We start from the raw sequence: 22,658 nt of genomic DNA, 5'->3' as shown, positions 1-22,658 counted from the left end.
AGGGCGAAGGCAACTTCGAATATGGCTAGGTGTTTCTAGATCTTGTGAATGCGGAATTTTGTATGTGAAAACAAAGTTTAGAAAAGAGAGAGAGAGAATAATCAAGGAAATCTTGATGAGAGTTGGTGAATGATAGATGTAGATGATGAATGAAAACGGAGTTTTTAATACGATATTTATAGAGAAAATCAGCCAAAAAGATAAATTAACAAAACAGAGTCTGACGCTCAGAAAACAAGGCTGGCGCCAACCCTGGCTAGCTGGGGCTAGGCACCAACACCAGCGCCAGGCACCAACACCAGCGCCAGGCGCCAGACCTGGTTCCAGGCGCCAAGGCCTGGGGTTAGGCGCCAAGCCTGATTCCAACGCGTTTTCGAAAATCCGATAAGTTTACCATACTGGAGGATAAAATAATATAATTTCCTCGAAAATGCTATTTGATTTTAATTAAAACTCTGAAAAGTCAACAAAAGCCAATTTATCAATGCTAATTGAATTAGGAATGAAAAGAACCTTCTAGAAGAATCTAGAAGACTAAAACCATTCCTAATTGCATTAGGAATGATCATAATAGGCCCTCCCCTAGATCATTGGGCCGTACATAAAGCTTAAACTGGGCCTAGTTTAGTAAATTGGCCATAACTTCCTCAATATTCATCGGAATTGGGCTTATAATATATCGTTGGAAAGGTCTTTGCAAGCCCCATCCAACTACACTACTATTGGACCCATATCATGGACCAACCAAACTGGATTGACTGTTTTCTTAAAATAAGTTTTCAAAAACAGAGAGAAGAGAAAAGAAATTAAAACTTTCCGCAACACTAGACCTTTCCACACTTTCGTTTCATTCGATTATGATTCGACGTGAAAGGTACTCATCACTGGGTTTGGTTTTGGGGAGACACAAATGGGTGTCTACACCTAGCAAATAGTTTTTTTTAGATAAGGATAACAATTATGTAAGGACTATCATTTTTAGAAAAAAAAAATCACTTAGATGGTTATTTTGATAAAATTAAATTAGATTGATCTAAACTTAATTATTATATCGTACTTTTCTATTTAATTTTGAAAGATAAAACCATTTTTAATTATTTTTAGTCAATGCGTCATTCTAGTTTTAATTCTACAAGCTAAGAGACGCACACAATGTGTGCGTGTGAAATATAAGTAATATACAAGCTCGATTTTTATTCCATAATATAATCTCCTTAATACTAATTTAAAAATATTAGTGGGTTTTAAAATTGTTAATAAAATATTATAAAAAAATATGTTATTAAAAAAATATGATGATGATGTTATGTACGCTAAATATTTGACTTTCTTAAAATAAAATTAAAAAAGAAAACATAGTAGTTATTTATTTTTATTATTTTTTTTTTTACCAAGATGATGTTTTTTTAAGGATGGTAGTTCTTTTTTTTTTTTCTAAAAAAATAAGCTGAAAGGAATATTTTGGGAAAGTGAAATTTATCATCTAAAACCCCCTTTCACTTTATATATAGGATAGAATTATTAATCTTTTTTAAAAAAATTTATCTTTAAATTGACGTATTGACAATTTTGTGTAATATTTTTCTTTATTTATATTTTGTGCGGACTGATCATATTTACACCTTATTAACTTCACTTTACAAAATTAATATTTAATTTGAGTTTAGTATAATTAATTTAAATTCAAAAATAAGTTTAGTTAAGTAAAAATAAGTTTAGTTAAGTAATAATCAATAACTTAGCTTTTAGAAAGAAATATAACATAAAATCAACAAAAATAATTTCAGTTTAGCAAAAATAATTTTAATTCAGTAAAACTAATTTAAGTTCAGAAAATATAATTCCAGTTCAATAAAAATAATTTCAACATAGTAAAAATAATTTCAGTCTAGCAAAAATAAGGTAAAATGAATTGGACCTTAGTTATACAGTAAGGAAATATATTTTATACTAGTTTTGTTTCAAAATGATTTAATGGAAGAATTGATGTGATTTTGGTAAAAATAAATAAATAAATAAATAAAAATAAGGAAAAATTAGAAATAATAATCCCAACTTCTGTCAATTTTGGTAGAATAATCCCAACTTTGGATTATACTGGAATAATCCGAACTTTAGGGGGTCTTGTTTTTTTCTTCAATCCCAAATACCAGTTACCGGTTTAATGAGTTAATTTTTGTTTGTTTGTTAAAATGACACGTGTTGCAAAGTAATTGGTTAAAAAATATTAAAAAAAAAACAGGCAAAACCTCAACCACCCTTAGAACTCTGGCAACCTGCCACCTCGCTAGCTGGCCCGTCGTCCCTCCCCCACCACTAGACTCGCCGCTCTGGCGCTTCTCCTAAGCCACAGCCCCCCCAACCCCCCCCCCCCCCCACATAACCACATATAAAACCCATCCATCCCCCGTTTCGAAAACTTCCAACCACCACTCCACTTACCCCAAAACCCTAGCGGCTAGGGTTTTTGACGGTGAGGAAGTGGTTGTCGGGGTTTCGAGAGTGGAGGAGGGGTTTTGAGTGTGTTTCGAATGGTTGGAGGGGTTTAAAGGGAGTTCCAGTTATGGAGGGCGGAAATCCAAATTGGGAAAGGAGGGGATTAGGGGTGGAGGTGGGTCGCAACGACGGCACATGAGGTTCGAGGGGAAAGCGGTACACTGTTGGGGCAAAGGAAGGGAGGGGTAGGCGCGGGCGGCGATGGCAGGTGGTGGTGGTTACAGTGGTCATCTAGAGGATAAGGGCTTTCTGGTTTTTTTTTTCAAAAAAAAAAAATTAATTTTTTTATTTTTTTTTGGACCAATTTTAACTTGACACGTAGCACATAACCTGTAATAGTAGGTCATTGAATTTTGTTAACCGGTTTGAGATTGAAGAAAAAAAGACCCCCAAAGTTCGAATTACTCCAGTATAATTTAAAGTTGGGATTATTCTACCAAAATTGATGAAAGTTGGGATCATTATTTCTAATTTTTCCTAAAAATAAAAGAGGGTTATACATTCAGTGATTCAAAGGAGATAGTATAGACAAAAAAAAAAGCTGTCAAATTTGGCTCTTTAATAGAAATATTTAGCAAATTGTAATAATTTTATACCCATACTTCTCAAGTTTACCAAATAAAAAAAATAAAAACCAAAAAAAAAATATACTTCTCAAAATTACATTTTATATTGATTTTATTTAATTACATTTTATTATGATTTCAAATAGTAAACCTGTAAGATAACCCTTAGCCGAGGGTGAATCCTCTAACGCTTAAATTAGGCGTCAAACAATGTATAATTTTAATATATTTAGAGAGATACTAGATTTGGTCTTCTTAGATGATAAGAGTGACCTCCTTTTACCATGTCCGAGTATATTTATATGCGTTGTGTATATCATATAACTAATATATAAAGCTAAACTTTTAGCCAGGTCACGAGGCATCGACACTTGGCGTTTCAACTTTTCGCCAAGTGTCGCGCCATGTTGGATAGATTTAAACAGACGTTTTAAAAGTTAATTTAAAATTCTATTTGGATATAATTTTAGGATAAAATTGTTAGTTTAGAGTTTTATTTTCAATAAAATACCAATATTTCAGAGGTACAAATTGAATTATAATTTTGTTAAAAATTTTCGATTAAATATATCAAATCGTCATAAAAGCACATCAATTCCTAACTAATTTTGTATCAATGATAAAATTAAAATTTTGACATATAGATTAAAATTTTATCTTCAATAAACAACCCGGGCATCGCACGGGGCACAAAACTAGTATATATATATATAGTAATAATAAAATATGAATGGACAATAATGAGTCCTATTAGTGTATTTGGCTTATTTGGGCCTTGTGAGCCTTTTAGTATGTATATATATATATATATAGTAATAATAAAATATGAATGGACAATAATGAGTCCTTAGACTAGTACGAGTAGGATTACCTTAGGATATAACCATTTAATACTCAAACAATAAATATAGTGGTAAGTCAAAGGTTAATAACAATGCACAACTACGGAGTACATGAACATAATTAAATGCTATTAATTTAATTTGACTAAAGTAAGCAAAACAAATATAACAAATATTTAATTGATCATTTTGTCAAAATATACACCAATTCAATTTTATTAGTGCGGTGCAAATCTTAAAGTCTCATCGGCAGCAAACGTGCGATCGACTTACCGCACGAAGCTAAAGAAACATTGAAATAGATAAGCTTAAATGATGTTATAAATATAAAGGAGGCATAATATAAGAAGTGGAACTTAAAAATAAAACAAAATTGAAAAAAAAAATAAATGGCTTATTGTTCTCATTTCTTCTTATTAGCAACCATTGTTGTTTTTGCCTTACTAAGCATTGCTTCAGCAGAATACAGGTCCGGCCGTAGCCTGAAGCCGTACCGATCCGATGATCGTCCATCCTACAAGGCTGGGCGTAGCTTAGAGACTTACGAACCGGAAGAAAATGCTCCAAGTTACAAGTCTGGTCATAGCCTACATTCATACAAACCCCTTGAAAAAAGTGATGATGCTATAAATATTCAAGGAATGATCTATTGTAGAGAATCCAAGGATTTGATTCCCATGCAAGGTAATATATAGTCTCATGCATAGCAATTGATAGCATAATCTTTTGTATTGCCATTAATATCACAAATTTTTCTACGAATTCACAACTATAGCAAGAAATAACTATAGGGTGATGAGAAAGAAAAAAGAATACTCCGTCTATTTCATAATAATCACAACACTTTGATCAACACATATGTCAATACTTTACTTTGACCATTAATATGTACGACAATTCATTACAGGGGCAACAGCAAGGGTTACATGCATGTTAAAGGACAAATATGGAGATGAAAAGGCACCTTTCTCAGTAAAGACACCAGTCACAGATAAAAAGGGTTACTTCCTTATCAATTTAGCCAATTACACACCTCCAGGCTACACCCTCGGCAGCTGCAGGGTGTTCCTTAATGAACCCGCCGATTACTGTGACTGCAATGTCCCAACTGATACTAACGATGGCCTTTCTGGTGCTCATCCTTCCAAACCTAGACGCCTTTCGGACAATGCTATCATCTACTCTGTTGCACCTTTTGTCTTCAAATTATCCTCAAAGTAATAGTAATTGGGTTGAGAGGAATTGAAGCTCTTTCCTCTTTGGTCTTTTAATATAACCTTATTTAATTTATGTTTTACCAAATAGGGTTGTTCAAAAGTAGCCCTTTTAATTTCTCTTTGGTCTTTGACCTTTAAATTTTCTTTTATGTTTAATTGATCATCAATCGCCATAACTGGGATGATTGTTAAATTAGTTAATATAAGTGTAGTTTGAATGTTATTGGGTGATATTTGGGAGAAAAAGAGATAAATCTTTCTTTTGTAGCATCAAAACTGTCATTTAATTCTGATTATTGAGAATTATTGAGTTATGTTGTATCAAAATCAGATATATTGTTACGTAGAGAGAAGTAGTTTTCTTAAGTTTGAAGGTTATTTAATATCAACTTTGAGTATTTGATGAGTGAGAAGAAGAGAAGAAATAAACTAGAGTTGAATATATATAATTTTACTTCAGTAAAATAAGTTTACGCCTGTAGAAATAATAGGGAAATTCTCAGTGGTACTCTCTAATAAGGTTTTGAAATTGTCTTTGGTACTCACTAGCTAATTACCATTTCTAATTCAACTGTGATATTAATGATATAAATATGCAATTATAATTAGAAGCTAATCCTTGTTAACTAAAGCCTAAAGGCATAATGACTAATATAACCCTATTATATAATTAAGTTAAAAATTAAAACCCCAGCCACCGCAACTTCAACCCACTGTGAGCCCCCCCAACCCTGCCAGCTGTAGCCGACGACCCTCTCCTTCCCTTCCCTAGCTTGGCCCCGCTGACCCTCTCTTTCCTCGATTATAAGCCAACCCTTTTTTTTTTTTTTTAATACGTGTGTTTTAGGCATTTTTCTTTTCTCTCCCTTTTTAAAAAATTAACCATGGTTAATATTTATTTAAAATGCTTAACTAACGTTACTATTGAATTAGTTTTACAAATTATAGATTACCAAAATTAAATCCAGTTCAATAAAAATATTTAAGTTTAGCAAAAATATTCACTTAAGTAATTTCGTTTCAACCAAAATAAGATTAAGTGAACAACACCTTAGTCTTGGGTTCAACAATACTACTCGCACTCCGTAAATTTTTTTTTTTTTTTTTTTTTTTTTTTTGAAGGAACGCACTCCGTAATTTATAACTCATTACATAGTATAACTTTACCAACGAGAAAGGCAACATAACGCATTGGAAATGTGATTAAAGAAATCCTCTGGCTGTCTAGGCAATGTCTTTCTTGTGCTTTTTCTTTTGTCAAAAGATTTGGGAATGGTGTTGCTTAATGCTTATAGCTTAGCTAAGTTAAGCAGCTATTCAAGAAGTTCCTTGCTTAGTCTGCCTTTTTAGCAAATTAAGGTATCAATTTTATTAGTTTTGATATTAGTCATTTAGGAGAGTAATTATTCAAAATTATGCTATGTTGGCATTGGCGGATCTATGTGTGTGCACATTGGTGTACGTAGGGGTGTGCATAAATCATAAATGGACCTAGACCGGAAAACCGACCGGGACCGGATCGGGGGACTCCGGGTTGGTCTTCGGTCCTCACAAATTTGCAATTCCGGGTTTTCGGTCCGGTTCGGGTAAAAACCGGAAATATTATGGTCCGAACCGAAATGGACCGAAAAGTGTATTTTTTAATTTTTGGATAAAAATATAAATTTAATGTTTATTCTTCTAAAAAATTTAGGTACAAAATTTGTAATTTATAAATTCTAGGTGCAAAATAGGAAAGAACGCAAACAAAAACAAGACGTTAAAAAATGTATGTATATATTAAGATACTAAAATGAAAAAAAAAAAAAGGTCCATTCCGGTCCAGAACCAGATGGGACCGGAATAAACAGGGCGGACAGATTGATTACGGTCCGGTCCCCAAAAAAAGTCAATTTCAAGTTCCGGTCCGGTTTTGGACCGATGCACAGCTCTAGATGTACGTACGTGCATCATCGGTTAAAAAAAATGAAGTTCAGCCTTTGAAAAAAAAAACTGGTTATTATAGATAATGAGTCTCTTTGATACTGCTACGTTACTGAGCGTGAAGCTAGCTCTGTAATATTAAAGAGACCGATCAACTATAATAATCGGTCTTTTTTATTGTTCAAGAAGTCTTATATGTGGCTAGCCACATGGTATGACCACTTCACAATAAGACAATTAATTAAGTAATAGGGGTTACGATGATGATAAAACGGGGTTATCTTGAAGTTTGTATGTGGGTTACTTAAATGAAAAAAGGGGTTACCCTCTTACAAAAGTGGAATCAGCTTTCAACTTTTAACACGAAAAATAGGGATTACTCGAATAAACAAATAAGATTACCATTTCTAAATTAGTTGAGATATTACTCATATCATGAATTGGAGTTACTTTACTCTTATGAATAAATAGGGTATCTAATATACATAAATAAGGATTATTCTTATTAATCAATGTGACCACATCGTGTGGCTATCTCCATACAAGATTTAGGGCATGTTCTCTTACGTTGAAATTCAATTCAGTTCAGTTCAGTTCAGTTCAATTCAGCTCACTTCAGTTCAGTTCAGTTCAGTTCAGTTCAGCTCAGTTCAGTTCAGTTCAGTTCAGTTCAGTTCAACTCCTAATTTCCTTCTCTTATAAAATATTCATTCCACTTCAGTTCAGTTTAGTTCAGCTCAGCTCAGTTCAGTTCAGTTCAGCTGAGTTCAGTCAATGAGAACATGCTCTTACTCTTGATTGTTTATATTTAAAGAGAGTGATTATCTTTTATAACCGGTCTCTCAAGTTATCTCCTTTTTTTTTTCTTTTTTTCTTGCTTCTATTTATATCTTTATATGTGTGCAACTAATTTTATGATTTTTTTCTAAAGCTTTTCAATTAATAAGTTAAAAAAAATCATGAAGTTAAATAATAGTTTTATAGTACCATTTGTTTGTAATATGTTATTTGAGTAGTAATTTTGGCTTGTAAAATGTAATTTTTACTTATTATTATTCGGTTGTAGTATAGATTTTTGTGTCCTATTTTTAGATTGAAATCAATTTGGTAGTAATATAATTTTTGGATTGAAACACTACTAAAATTCGACCAAATTGCGACCGCCTTAAATAGTCGCAAAAATAGCAAAAACGGTCGCAAAAAATAATTGCGATCGTCAACGGTTGTAACATGGTGGTCGTTATTCTCTTGGTCGCAAAAAAACAATATTACGACCGTTTGACGGTCGCAGATTTTTTGCGACTGTTTTTACTATTTTCAACGACCGTTAAGAAAACGGTCGCAAATGCTATTAATTACGACCGGCATATTAGCGGTCACAAAAACAGAATTTTGAGACGATTACAGGCGGTCGCAAAAATTGAGTTTTGCGACGGCTATAGGCGGTCGCTAAAGGTAATTAAAAATAAAAAAAAATTGTACACAAATGAACCCTGCAGGTTTTTTTTATCAAAAAAAATAATTAAATAAACCCAGTAGAAATCAACCATATATGAAACCCAATAGATCTAAATCAAATCGAAATTTAATCAGCCCAAAAACAAATAACAAAATTCAGGTTTTAGAAAAAAAAAACAACCAAATTCAAATCACAAATCAAACCGAAAATCAAACAAAAACCAAATAACAAAACAAACCAAAAATCAAACGGAAAAAAAAACCACAAACTTAAAAAAAAAAAAAATTAATTCGAACAAACTTAGAATAAAATTAAATTTAGATTAAACTCAGAATAAAAAATTAGATTCGAACAAACCCAAAAAAAAATTAAATTCAAAAAAACTCAGAAAAAACATAAATTCGAACAAACTCAGAAAAAAATTAAATTCGAACAAACTCACAAAAAAAAATCGAACAAACCCAGAAAAAAATAAAATTCCAACAAACCCAGAAAAAAAAAATTAAAGTCAAACAAACTCAGTGAAATTCGAACAAAATCAGGAAATTCGATTCCACCCTAAAAATTCGAACAAATTGAACGAAAATCTTAAACATCATAAACAAGCAAATTCGAAAACAAAATCAACGAAAACACCCTTCACCCACCCTAAAAATGGAACAAAACCAACAAAAACTACTTAAAATCAACGAAATTCGAAAAAAAACTCAAACAAATTTTGAATAAAAACGAAATAAAACAACAAAAATCGAAAATATATTAAAACAAACTACATTTTCAGAAAAAACAACGCACCTTAGCCAAAATTTCTTCCTCTTTGGGGTTATATGGTCAAATTTGACCATGAAAACTCTAGATCTGGAATTTTTAGGGTCAAATTTGACCATGAAAACTCTAGATCTGGAATTTTTAGGGTCAAATTTGACCATGAACACCAAATTCATTTGTTGCTCAAACCGTTATACCAAAATCCGAAAGGAACAAAGGGAGGAGGAGAGGCGTGAGAAAAGAGAAGGGAATACAAAATCCAGAAATCCCTCCCATTAGTTTAATACTTGAATTTGATCGATTTAGAGAAAGGAATGAGAAAAAGAGAAAGGAGAAGGGGAGTGAGGAGATAGAATGGAAAGAGAAGAAGGAAGAGAAGGAGATGGAGCCATGGAGGAAAGTGAACATGCGTGAGAAAGCAAAAAGAAGAGGAGCAGAGAGAAAAGAAAGAGGAGGAGGAGAAGAGCTGAGAAACTTAGGGTTTGGAGAATGGGCTCCTTTTATACAAAATAAAAAAGTCCTTTTGCGACCGTAAAAGCGGTCGCAGATTCTGAAAATTACGACCGTCTTTGACGGTTACAGATTATGACATTTACGACCGTCTCTTTGACGGTCGCAGATTCTAAAAATTACGACCGTCTTTGACGGTCGCAAATTATGACATTTACGACCGTCTCTTTGACGGTCGCAGATTATGACATTTGCGACCGTGTTTGACGGTCGCAGATTATGACATTTACGACCGTCTCTTTGACGGTCGCAGATTATGACATTTACGACCGTCTTTGACGGTCGTAGATTATGATATTTACGACCGTCTCTTTGACGATCGCAGATTATGACATTTACGACCGTCTTTGACGGTCGCAGATTATGATATTTACGACCGTCTCTTTGACGGTCGCAGATTATGACATTTACGACCGTCTTTGACGGTCGCAAATGATTTATTTTAATTTAGAATTATTTTTAATTGTTCAAACATCCTAGCGACCGTCTAAAAGGCTGAAAACGGTCATAAATTTGCGACCGTTGTCAAAGCAGTCGTAATATTGCGACCGCATAAAAACGGTCGCAAATTTCATATTTTGCGACCGTTTTTTAGACAGTCGTAGAAAAACGGTCGCAATTTAGCCGAATTTTAGTAGTGAAATTAATTATGAACTAGTTCCGGGAAATAAAAGAATTGTACTTTCACGAGTGATCAATAATTAATGGAGACTCACCATCTTGGATCCGCCCCTGTATGTTGGTGTGGAAAAGAGAAGAGATTCATTTTAATTTAAATCTATTTAGAAGTTGATATTGCTGAAATATATATTTTCTAGGATCCCGAATGTTGATAGAATTATTTTTTAATTGGTGTAGTGCTTTTATTATTTTTATTTAATTTATTGAGTATTTTAGATTGTTATTTAACCCTGCAATTCCTCTAATCATTAACCTGAAGCTTTCTGTTTTGCCCATAAGATTTAACTAGGAGATTGAAGTAGGAGTCTAGCAAAGACAACATCTGTTTGAAATTTGGGAACACAACACATTCTTAGAAAAGAGGGAAGGTGTGATCAATGTGCTCGATAGTGTTAGTTGAGACGATTAATACAAGAGGGGAAGGTGAATTGTATGGAGTTCCTAATGACTACTTTTTGCGGATTAATAAATAATGCATATAGAAACTTGCTAAAACACACAGATTTTACGAGGAAACCTTCCAGGGCCCAGCTGGAAGTAAAACCTCGACCCTACCTTAGGGATTTCAAACACACAAACTTCACTATAATAGGGCAAACACCAAGTTACAACCTATTAGACACGGACCTTTATTTCACAAGTTCCTCACTGGACTTGCTACTTGATAGGACTCTATCCTACCCAATCTAAGTACCACACTTAGATTCACTCGTACCACCAAAGTACTACACGTACCGCCAAAGTACAACTACTTGTACCACCTAATTATAAAACTCACAGCTTCACCTAGAAGCCAACACAAAACTGTATATAAAGCAAACTACAAACTCACCCAAATAACCCAACCAATACAAATGTATGACACCTAGTATGATAGGTAAGCAATGCACGAAATCCGAAACTAATATGACAAGTTAGAAGCTTGGTAAACTTACTCAATTATAGCACTGTGATTTCTCCACGCATAAACTCACAAAAAAACCTAAAACCATTTTGCTCTCTACTATTTATACAAGTATTACTCGTATAGAAAGTAGGTTTAATTTTCTAAAAGATAAATAAGTTAACTTAACTTATCCTTAAACACGGTTTTATGTAAATCAAGTGGAATAAAATCTTTTCCGGAAAATAAGATTAAAAAGATATTTGTTAAACAGATTTATCTTTTTAACAAACTGATTTAAAGAAAATAATCTTTTTAGAAAATCTTTTCCTAAAATCTATCTTTTATAATTTTCCATATTATTTTATTTACCAAGCAAACTTGTCATGCTTCTAATAAATTTCGTGCATTAACCTACTTAACATATTAACAATAATTTATAAGATAAAAACCTTAAGTAAATATTATTGCTGCGCCGCGCTTTTGATTAGGTAGGTTACTTGGGCTCCAAGCTTATTAAGTTCCACCAAAGAACTTAAGCTTGCTGTCTTCAAGTTCCTGTTAGGTAACTTAGTTCTTGTTAGAGAACTCTTCTTCTGATTTGTTTAACTCTTTCAATAAAGATCTCTTCATGTCTTCTTAGTTCCAGATACTTCTTCCATCACCAAGATCAACTTCACCTAAACTAATCACACACTTGAAAACCTTTATTAGTTGAGTTTGCTTTAGTTTAAGTTCCTCATCATCAAAACCTTTATGCTTCAACAGATAGGATTAGTATACGTGTTTGTGTTGTCTAAAGGCATGCTCAATGTGCTCAAAATGTTCATTTCTGTTGTCTAGAGTACGTGTTTGTTTGCTTTCCCTTTCAATTTCTGAAAGATGTAGTAATGGTTATAATCTATACCCGTACTAGCTTAAATTCCAATTGGTTATTTTTATATGGATTTTAAATGTTGCATTCAGCTGAAACTTTCAGATGAATGACATGATTAAGGTAAACTCTCTCTTAATGTTGGCGGCTAATTGGGTTGCATCATCAAGATATAAAAGCGTATTACAAAGATAAGACAAGAGATTTGAAGGATTTTTTTTTTTTTTTGGATATTATTAGGGTGAAAGATAAATAGAAAATTATACGGGTGGAGGATTCACTTAGCCAGGAAAAAAAATACTCCCTCCGTTTTTAAATACTTGCTCCATTTCTCCATGTCCGGAATTCCGGAGTTTTAGGAGAAATTGGAGAAATTAATAAAATATGGAGGTAGTGGGGTAGGTGGAAGAATATAAAATTATAAAAAGCAAAAGTAGTGGAGAGAATGGGAGGAGTGAGAATATGAAATTCATAAAATATTATTCATATTAGGTCCACTAGTGAGATAAATGAATTAAATATTGTAAAAGTTTACCAAATAAGGAAATGGAGCAAGTATTTAAAAACGGACGAAAAAGGAAAGTGGAACAAGTATTTAAAAACGGAGGGAATACATTGAAATGAGGTAGAATGCCAAGATAGAGAAAACAGCCAAGTCACACTACTATAAAATTGGCCAAAGAGATCATATCAAAATGGTCAAAGAGACTACTTTAGGGGTGGTCTCTAGCTCACAGGTCTCTTTGGCCTAAGAGACCACTTATTTAAAATAGATGGTCTTAGTTTTTTAGACCAGTTATTTCAAATAGATGGTCTTAGTTTTCCAAAAACTGAGACCACCTACTTCAAATAGATGGCCTCTTTCTGTCTTTTTTAAAAAAAAAAAAATTATTCGTATTTTAATATATATAATATTATAAGAGCGGTACCCAGTTAACTCCCCATATAAAAAAATTGTTTATCTAGGGGTATAATCGCCTTTTCAAGTATTAGTGGAGGGGTACATGCGTCTTTTCATGTACTATATGAGGGGTACATGTGTAATTTTCTCACCAAACAGTAAAAGCAAGTTGCAAACAGTAATTGGACAGCTCATCAAAAATACTGAATAAATGACCTCGTTTTTTCAATATATTTACAAAAATGACATCAGATTAACAAAAATTCGTTTATTTGGTAGATAAATTTATATTTGCCCATATTATAATATCAATTAAACCAAAAAATACGCACAATTGCTCTAATACAAGTAATTTACACTTGCAAGAAATTTATACAAAACACATAAGGAAAACATACTCACGAATATTAGACTCATTATTCTTTTAAACAATTATATACAGTACAACGCCACTTAAACCTACACCACTCCCTCACCTAATCATGCACCACCAGGGCCGTCTTGAACAATTTTGATTCCCTGTTCTAGTATGAAAAGTGGGGCCCTAATACTCATATAAAAAAAATTTATTTATATTTTATTTATATATATATCAAACTATTTTATTAAACAAACTTATTAAAGTAAATCAAAATCCTTTACTAAACTACTACAGCTTAGTATCAGACTACTACATCTTAGTATCAAACTACTACTTAAAAAGAGCCATCCTTCTAACACTCCTTGAAGCAAATTCATCCACCAGATCTTTATATTGTATAGTCTCCAAAATATCATTTTCAATTGCTATCATTGTTAATCCATTAAGTCTCTCTTGTAACATCGTAGACCGCAAGTAGGATTTCAACAACTTCAATTTCGAAAAACTTCGTTCTGCAGAAGCAACGGTCACAGGAATAGTCAATAAAATTCTATATGCAATATTTGTATTGGGAAAACAATCAAAATCTTTCAGAAACATTAATATATCAATTGCTCCCATTCTTCTATTCGGATAAACATCTCTTAGTAGCTTCAATTCCACAAATAATTCATGCCTATCAATATCAGATTTCTCATTATGTTTCAATGCATTTTCAAAATGACTACAACAAGACTTTAAGCATGCATCATCTAAAGATTGCAACTTATCAGAATTTAACAAAAAACCAAAAATATGTTCATATTCTTGATATTGCTCAAATCTCTTATTAAGAGAAACAATGGCTTGATCAACAAGGTAAAGAAAATAATTGATTCTAAACGATTCTTCCTCAGATAACTGATGGGGTACTAGAATTCTCATCAAACTGCCCCTTTTAATTATTCGCCTTTGGGGAAATATTGGATCAATATTCATTTCAATAGCAATTTCCTTGGCTTTATTCAATGCATTAGAAAAACCAGATTCTCTATAACTCTCAAAAAAGGAAATCAACCCCTTTATTTTTTCCATAGCAACATCAATAAGCATATCTTTTGATTGTAAAAGCTTACTAGCCAAATTAATTGAAGATAATATTTCAAACCAAATAATAATTGCAATTAAAAACTCAAAATCACCAAGCTCGTTTGTTGCTCAGGATTTAGCTTCATTTCTTATATTCGATTCAAATTCATTATTGTCCGACATTTCAAGTAGAGCTTCTCTAAATTCAGACATTTGAAATCTTATAGCTTTGCACTATCCACACGACTCTCCCAACGAGTAGATGACAATGATTTTGGAGTCAAACCTTTTACATTATCTTTCAAGATTTGCCATTTTTTTTGTAGATTTGGCAAAAATTGTATAAATGCGTTGAATAACTCCAAAAAAAATCTCTAGTTTTACTACATGATTTAGCCATATCACACAATGCCAAATTAAGACTATGACAACCACAAGGCGTATAAAAAGCTCTCGAATTTACATCTAAAAATTTCTTTTGCACACCTTGATGTTTTCCTTCCATATTTGACCCATTATCATAACCTTGTCCACGCACATCAAATATGTCAAGGTCAAGATTTTTTAATTCCTTTTGTAATACATCAAAAAGTTCTTGGCCAGTTGTGTCATTCACATTCAAAAATCCTAAAAAAGATACTTCAATATTAACTGTATTTGAAGAAACATCCACATATCTTATAATCAAGGACATTTGCTCTTGATGACTAACATCGGGATTACAATCAAGTATCACAGAGAAATACTTTGCTAACTTTATTTTTTTAATTATTTCAGTTTTAATTGCAGAAGCAAGCAAAAGTATTAGCTCATTTTGGATGTTATGTCCAAGATAATGAACGTGAATATCATCATTTGTTATACGTCTAACATGTTCTTGGACAATAGGATCAAACTCTGCTAACATTCAATTAAGCCATTGCCATTGCTATTTTGATACAATTTTTCATTAGAACCACGAAAGGCCAAATTATGTTTAGCAAAAAATTTCACAATTAAAATAATTCTTAGTAAAACCTTTTTCCAATGATCTTTTTCTTTCTCAATCATTCTTTGGGTCGTTTTGTCAATAGTTTCATTCTTTTGGAGCCTTAGACGGAATTCATACCAAGTGGTCATATTCTTAACATGTTCCATACCTGTCTCATGCTTTCTAAGTCTTTCACCAATATGTGCCTAATTACTATAGCCCTCATTTGTTAATAGACCTCTACCAATCCCTTTTCTAAAAACTTTACAACAAAACAAAATACTCTATCAAGCTCTTTTGAATAAACAAACCAATCTCTATCACATTTCTCTTCATTCGATAAAACTCTAGTATACAAATTAGTGGTAAATCGTCTAGAGAATTTATCTTAGGGACCGGTAACAATGGAACAATCTCTTTTAGGACATTTTGTCACTAAAAAATCAATCATTTTTGAATCAAGAGCATCCCAATTCCTTGGATCAAATATATCAAACAAATGCACAAATGGGGTAGTTTGTTCAGCATTGCCATTATCATCAATATCATCTTCATTATCAAGTGATTTATTCAAATTATCATCATTGCCATTTTCAGTGTCAACATTTTGATGATAATTCACATTTTCATTATGCACATTATCAAACTCCCTGTTTTCAACATCAACATCTCTATTCTCAATACTAACATTCTCATCAATAATCACATTATGAGGAATTTCAACATCATCATTAAAAGCCACATTCTCAGGAATTTCAACATCATCTACATTAATAGGCACATTCTCAGGAATTTGAACATCATCATTAACAGACACATTCTAAGTAATTTCAACATCATTATTATCAACATTCTGATTTTCAACAGAAACTTGGGGTTCTTTGATAATAAATTTATCAAGAGATCCTACTTGGGATTGAAGTAACTCTTCAATTTTCTTTCTTTCTTTCTTTTTTTTTTATTTTTTATTTTTTATTACGCTTAGCATATCCAGACTCTTGTTTTCTTTTAATAGGCATAATTTAACAATTAAAAGTCAATGGTATGCTATGATTTAATAAACAACAAGGCAAGAAACAACATGGTTTTTAGCTAATTAAATCTTCAAACTAAAATTCAGAAATCAGAACATCTCAACCTGTAATTGCCCAATTGAAGGTCATTTATCTACTGTAAAAAATCTGTAACACAAAAATTGTCACTAATTAGCGAAAAATTACTTATTTTAAATAAAAAAAGAATAAGAAAAAAAAAACTGATTTATTAATTCAGAAAAAAAAACAAAAAACAAAAAAACGCATACCTTATTGCTTTTTCCAGATTTTGAGCAATTGAATAATGAAGATGAAAGCTTCCATTAATCCTCTTAAAGACTCCATCAATAACATTGTATCAATCTTTCGGACAATTATAAAATTTTGCCGATTTGTAAGGCCAAATCAATCTAACCTTTTTATCCTTAAGAACAAAATTAATCAATATTTTTTTATGAAAAGATAAAAAATTGGTAGGAGTATATATTGGACTGAAAATTTTAACCGTTGAAATGAAAATTAAATGAGGCAAAAATCGATTTAATTGCTCCATATCAATTATAGAGTATAATTGCAGAAATTAAAATGAAGAATATGGAAGGTTTGATATTTTTGTGGGAATTGCAAGAAAAGAGAGTAATTAGAGGGTTTTTTTCTTTTAAAAAATGGAAAAATTAAAGGAAGAAAAATAGTTGTAAATGGAAAATTGGATCTTTTTGTTAAAAACTAGGAAGCAAATTGACGGAGTAAACTAGGAGTAATTGTTGAATGTTGATCCATTAAAGATAGCTAAGAAGAAGAAGTTTCCAGATTTATTTTAATACTTAAAAAAAATGGGCCCTTTGGTTTTGGGGCCCTGTGCAGTAGGTCTGGTTGCACAGGCCCAAAACCGACCCGGTGCACCACGCCACAGCGCCCACCGCAAGCCCCCCACCTTACACTACCACCACCGCAATCCCTCAGTCATCTCAACAACTTCTTCATCTACTACTTATTTTTTTAATTGCTAATTAACCACTAATATTAAAAGATAACTTAACAATTAGCATAGATCAAGATGTGACAGTTGATTAGGCTTCCAACTCAAAAGACTTAGGGCCTGTTGTCATACGTTTATTTTCAGTTCAGCTCCTAATTTCCTTCTCTTTTAAAATATTCATTTCATTTCAGTTCAGCTCTGTTCAGTTCAAAACAGGCCCTTAGCAGGAGCAGGAGGAGTTGAGATCACCCAGAAATAACCATTGGCCTGGGATCCTTGAGCTTGCCCACGCTCCCAACAACTTCGTCTTTTGTCACTTCGCCTTTAGCCACTACACTAGCTGCTACTGCCTTCCACTACTACAATACATTAAAATCGAAGTAACATTAAATTAAAAAATAAAACTAAAAATTAAATTAAAAATTGAAAAATACACTAAAAATCGAACTTATACCTTAAAAATCGGCTACGGCTTCAAATTTCAACTTAAATATGGCTAAAAAGCCCAAATTTGAACATGAAAACGAACTCTACAAGGCCAAATATGTTTTGATTTTTTTTTTGGGAAAATTTCACAAGAATAATCCAACCTTTGTCTCGTTCTCCCAAAATAATCCAACCTTTTGATTAACTTGGAATAATCCTAAGTTTACTACTTATTCTCTTATACCAAGCCTATTTGACAGGTTACCTGAACTTCAGGTAAATTGTTAATTTTTTTTCCTTCCTTCCTTATCTCTTCTTCAACTCCATTACAACCACCACCTGAACTTCAGCCACCACGGCCTGCGCCACCAGGATCTCTGCCTCAACTTACCCCACCCAAACCCAGACCCAAAACCCTTTCCCTACTTCTACCCAGACTCAAAACCCACCAACCCCACCTAGCTGAAACCACCAGCCCCACCCATACCCCGAAACCCCAACCCCACCTACCCAGCTCGAAATTCCAACCTCACCTCCCTGAACCTTCACGTCACTCCTTCTGATCCCCTCCCTTATCAAAATCCTCTTACTACATACACCTCCCCGTCAAACCTTAATATTTCTTCTCTTGTCTCTCTTTCAATTGAATTTGGGGCTAAATTGGGCATCTTCAATTATGGGCTGGAATAAGTAGGGGTTATTTTTTGGTTGGTGTTGATTGCGACGCGCTGTTGTGGGTTGTCGGTGGTTGTAAATCGTTGATGTTGTGGATATTGTTTGCGGTTGTGTTGTGGGTTGGTCATGGTTGTTAAATTGAGTGGTGATGTTGTGCATTAAGGTTGTGGTAGGTGGTGGTGGTGGTCATGGATGGTGTGTTGAGTGGTGTTAGTGGGTGATAATGGAGGTTGGGAAAGGAGAGTGAAGGGGAAGGATAGAAAAATATTTAGGTTTTTATTTTATTATTTTTTTTTTCTAATTTTCAGAATTAAAAAAAAAGTAAAATTTGGTTAATAAGGAAATGCCACGTGGATGGTAACCTGTAGTAAATGGTTGCATTGTGTGACCTGTTAGGGTTTCTAGGAGAAAATAAGTACGGCTATTTCACCTAATGCCACTGACAAATTTAAAAATCCACCAAATGTTATCGGACTTTTCAGAATTCACCAAATGACACTCAGTTTTTAAATAATTCACCGAGTGCCATTAATGACTAACGGCTAACAGCCGTTAGTCATTAGGGTCTAATCATGACACATGTCATGATATGATTAGTCTATTTATTTTAATTCTTAAAAATTAAAAGAAAATAAAAAAATTAAATAAAAAAACAAAAAAAAACCCCAAATTTTCCCAGACACCTTCCCACCACCGCCAAACCATAGCCCCCTCCCCTTTTCTCGCCGGAAAACAGTTGGCCACCCCCTTAACTAGGGATGAGCATGGGACGGGTAACCGTACCGTTAGTACTAACGGTTCGGGTACCCGATACCTAAAATCCCTAAAAGTGATATTCGTATCCCGAACCGATAAGTTCGGGTACCCGGACTTCGGGTACCCGGATTTTCGGATCGGTTATCGGGTACCAAATAAGATATACAATAATGATAATTAAACTTAATTATGTAGTTATTATAATATAATTTACCACTAATTAACAACAATATCATATAATTTTGACCAAATTATTAATAATATTACAAATCATTGATATTATAAAATAATTATATAGTAAAGTAAGAGTTTAGATTTTAAAAAAAAAATTTAAGTAGGGGGAAAAGGCAAAAAAATGCTCATCGGAACGGATCGGGTAACCGTTAATTTTAAAATGATACCCAATAACCATACCCGATAACAAATTATCGGAATGGGTACCCGAACCGTTATGATTATCGAATCGGGTACCCTAATTTTCGGAACGGTTACGGATCGATTTTTCGGTTTTTCGGGTTGTTTTGCTCAGCCCTACCATTAACCACCAAAAAACGATCGATCGGCCCTTAAACACTCCACCTGACCCACCGTCGAGCCCCAAAACCACCCACACAACCTGCCCTGACCCCAAATGCCACCAACATGAACTTTGATTTAAACACCCATCGTTTCCAACCACCGCACAAAACCACTCCTCCTATCCTCCACCCTTGAAACGATGAAATCGGCCATAGAAATCGACCACTGTAGACTTCCATGGTTGATTTCGGTCGTTTGAGGGTAAAGGGTTTCCACAGTCGGGTTCTATTTTGGATTTCTGGGTTTCCAGGTCGGTTGTGGTGGCTATGTGATGCGTCGTGTTGGTGTGTGAGGTGGTTGCGGGGATTGGGGTGGGCATCAGCGCAAGGTCGTCGGGTAAACGGAGTTTTGTGGGTCAGTGTGTGGGTGCTAGAGTTTTTGGTCATTGTGTGAGATGGTTGCGGTGGTTGGGGTGGTTTTTCGGGGGATTAAGAGGAGTCGACGGTTTTAATGGGGTCAAGGGGTTCCAGCGGAACGTCATGGGTTCCGACGGAAGGTTAGAGGGTTCCGGCAGGAGGTTAAGGAGTTCCGGCAGTTGGATTTGGGCTGTCGGTTGGCTTGGGCAGGTGGTTACGGTGGTGGGGTTGGGTTGGGTTAGAATTTAGAGTTTTTTTAATTTTATTTTATTTATATTTTTTAAACCAATAATCAATTTCCATGTGTCATGATTAAGCATCCGTTAGTCATTAATGGCACTCGGTGAATTATTTAAAAACTGATTGGCATTTGGTGAATTCTGAAAAGTTCGATGGCATTTGGTGAATTTTTAAATTTGTCAGTGGCATTTGGTGAAATTTCCGAAATAAGTAATAAACTTAGGATTATTCAGGGATAATTAAATGGTTGGATTATTTTTAGAGAACTGAGGTAAATGGATTATTCTTGTGATTTTTTTTTTAAATTTAAAACCTTGATGAAAAGTATTCTTTTTTTTTTCGAAAGAACCCGTGGAACAGGGATATATTATATTGCTATATCACTTAACGAAACATCCAAAATACAATCGGGGATTACATCATTCCACACTCTCAAACCAACATGCCATGGTTGAAAATGGACAATATAATGAGCTACTTTATCACCCCCCCTCTTAACAAAAGACCAAGTGATACTAGCAAAATTAGAGCAAAAATCTAAAATATCATCAATAATTAAGTGAACGGAATTAGAACCTCTAGCACGCTTGTGCAGAGCTTCAATAACTCCAAGGCAATCACTCTCGATCACCACATTGCTCATCCCTTTATCCTTCGCCAATTCAAGCCCCAACAAGATAGCCTTAGCCTCGGCTACATTTGCTTCCCATGTATCCTGCACCTGAGACACCGCAGCCCACAAAACCTTACCCAACGCATCCCTGCACACCACACCCAGTCCAGTACCAACATCCCCCAAACAACCAGCATCAACATTAATCTTCAACTCACCCACAGCTAGAGCACTCCACACTAAGGCATACGACACTCCACCAGCAGCACCATTCGCACTAGCTTGCTGCCCAGCAGCACGAGCATCAGCATTAACCTTCAAGGCATAGGTTACAATCTGCTCGATCTTGGGAGATTCACCTTCCATCACCAACTTATTCCTTGCATTCCACACAGCCCAACAAAGAGAAATAACATTCTCGACATCCTCCTCTTCCAGAGAATTAAAACAAAATTCCCACCAATCCATCAGGCTACAAAACACACGAGAAGCAACTTGCTCATATGATGTACTACTCCAAATAGCCTTAGCTACATGACACTCCTTCAGGGCATGAAGAACTGTCTCATCCTCTATGGAACAAATCCCACAGGCAGCCCCGTACGTGTGTATTCTATGGTTGATACAACTTCTCGTGGGAATAGCATTTTGACAGGCTCTCCAAGCAAACACCCTAATGCGCGGCAGCACATTAAGACCCCATATCTTCGTCCAAAAATTTCGAACATTGGAAGGAGCTTCCTAATCCCGCTGCCAATCATCATCAAAGATAGCTTTATAAGCCGATTTCACCGAATAGGACCCATCTTTCTCCAAGTCCCAACACAAGCTATCACTAGGCAATCTCATACTAATAGGGATGCTAAGAATCCGATCCCTTTCAAAAGGTAGTAGAAGCTCAGAGATTTGATCCACCTTCCAACACTTTGCTTGGTGATCAATAATCTCCACCACTTTTAAACCAGCAGCATTATCCCCCATAGGCGAAATAATTTTCCTAGTCTGAGTATTTGGCACCCAAAAATCAGACCAAAAGTTAATATTTTCTCCATTTCCTACTCTCCATCTCATTCCCCTATTAACCACCCACTTTGCCTCCCAAATGCCACGCCAAGTATAACTCGGGTTTAAACCCAACTCCGCCTCAAGATAAGATGAATTTGGATAGTATTTACTGCGTAAGACACGTTCTAACAAGCTGCCATCTTAAGTCACCAACCTCCATGCTCGTTTCCCAAGAAGAGCCCAATTGAACAACTTGAAGTCTCGAAATCCCAAGCCCCCTTCTTTATTTGATCGACATAATTTCTTCCAAGCTAGCCAATGCGCCTTCCTCTCTCCTTGCTTTTGTCCCCACCAAAATTGTGCCACCAAGGATTTTAACTCATCACAAAACGAAGATGGAAACTTGAACACGCTCATCGCATAGGTAGGGAGAGATTGGGCCACCAACTTTATCATAATTTCCCTACTCGCTTTTG

The 22,658-nt window shown here is 34.3% G+C and overlaps 1 protein-coding gene and 1 pseudogene across 1 annotated transcript; one reads left to right on the top strand and one right to left on the bottom strand.

Annotated features, from left to right (window-relative positions):
* Nucleotides 1–4,293: 4,293 nt before the first annotated feature.
* On the top strand, nt 4,294–5,125 carry LOC110727656 (proline-rich protein 1-like). Its single transcript, XM_021907235.1, has 2 exons — nt 4,294–4,588; nt 4,812–5,125. The coding sequence occupies exons 1-2, from the start codon at nt 4,294–4,296 to the stop codon at nt 5,123–5,125; spliced, it is 609 nt and encodes a 202-aa protein (XP_021762927.1).
* Nucleotides 5,126–13,419: 8,294 nt separating this feature from the next.
* On the bottom strand, nt 13,420–22,158 carry LOC110727655 (annotated as a pseudogene).
* Nucleotides 22,159–22,658: the final 500 nt, after the last annotated feature.

The sequence above is a fragment of the Chenopodium quinoa genome, unplaced genomic scaffold, assembly GCF_001683475.1.
Source record: "Chenopodium quinoa cultivar QQ74 unplaced genomic scaffold, ASM168347v1, whole genome shotgun sequence".
Taxonomy (NCBI): Eukaryota; Viridiplantae; Streptophyta; class Magnoliopsida; order Caryophyllales; family Amaranthaceae; genus Chenopodium; species Chenopodium quinoa.
This window is presented reverse-complemented; position numbering and strand designations above follow the sequence as displayed.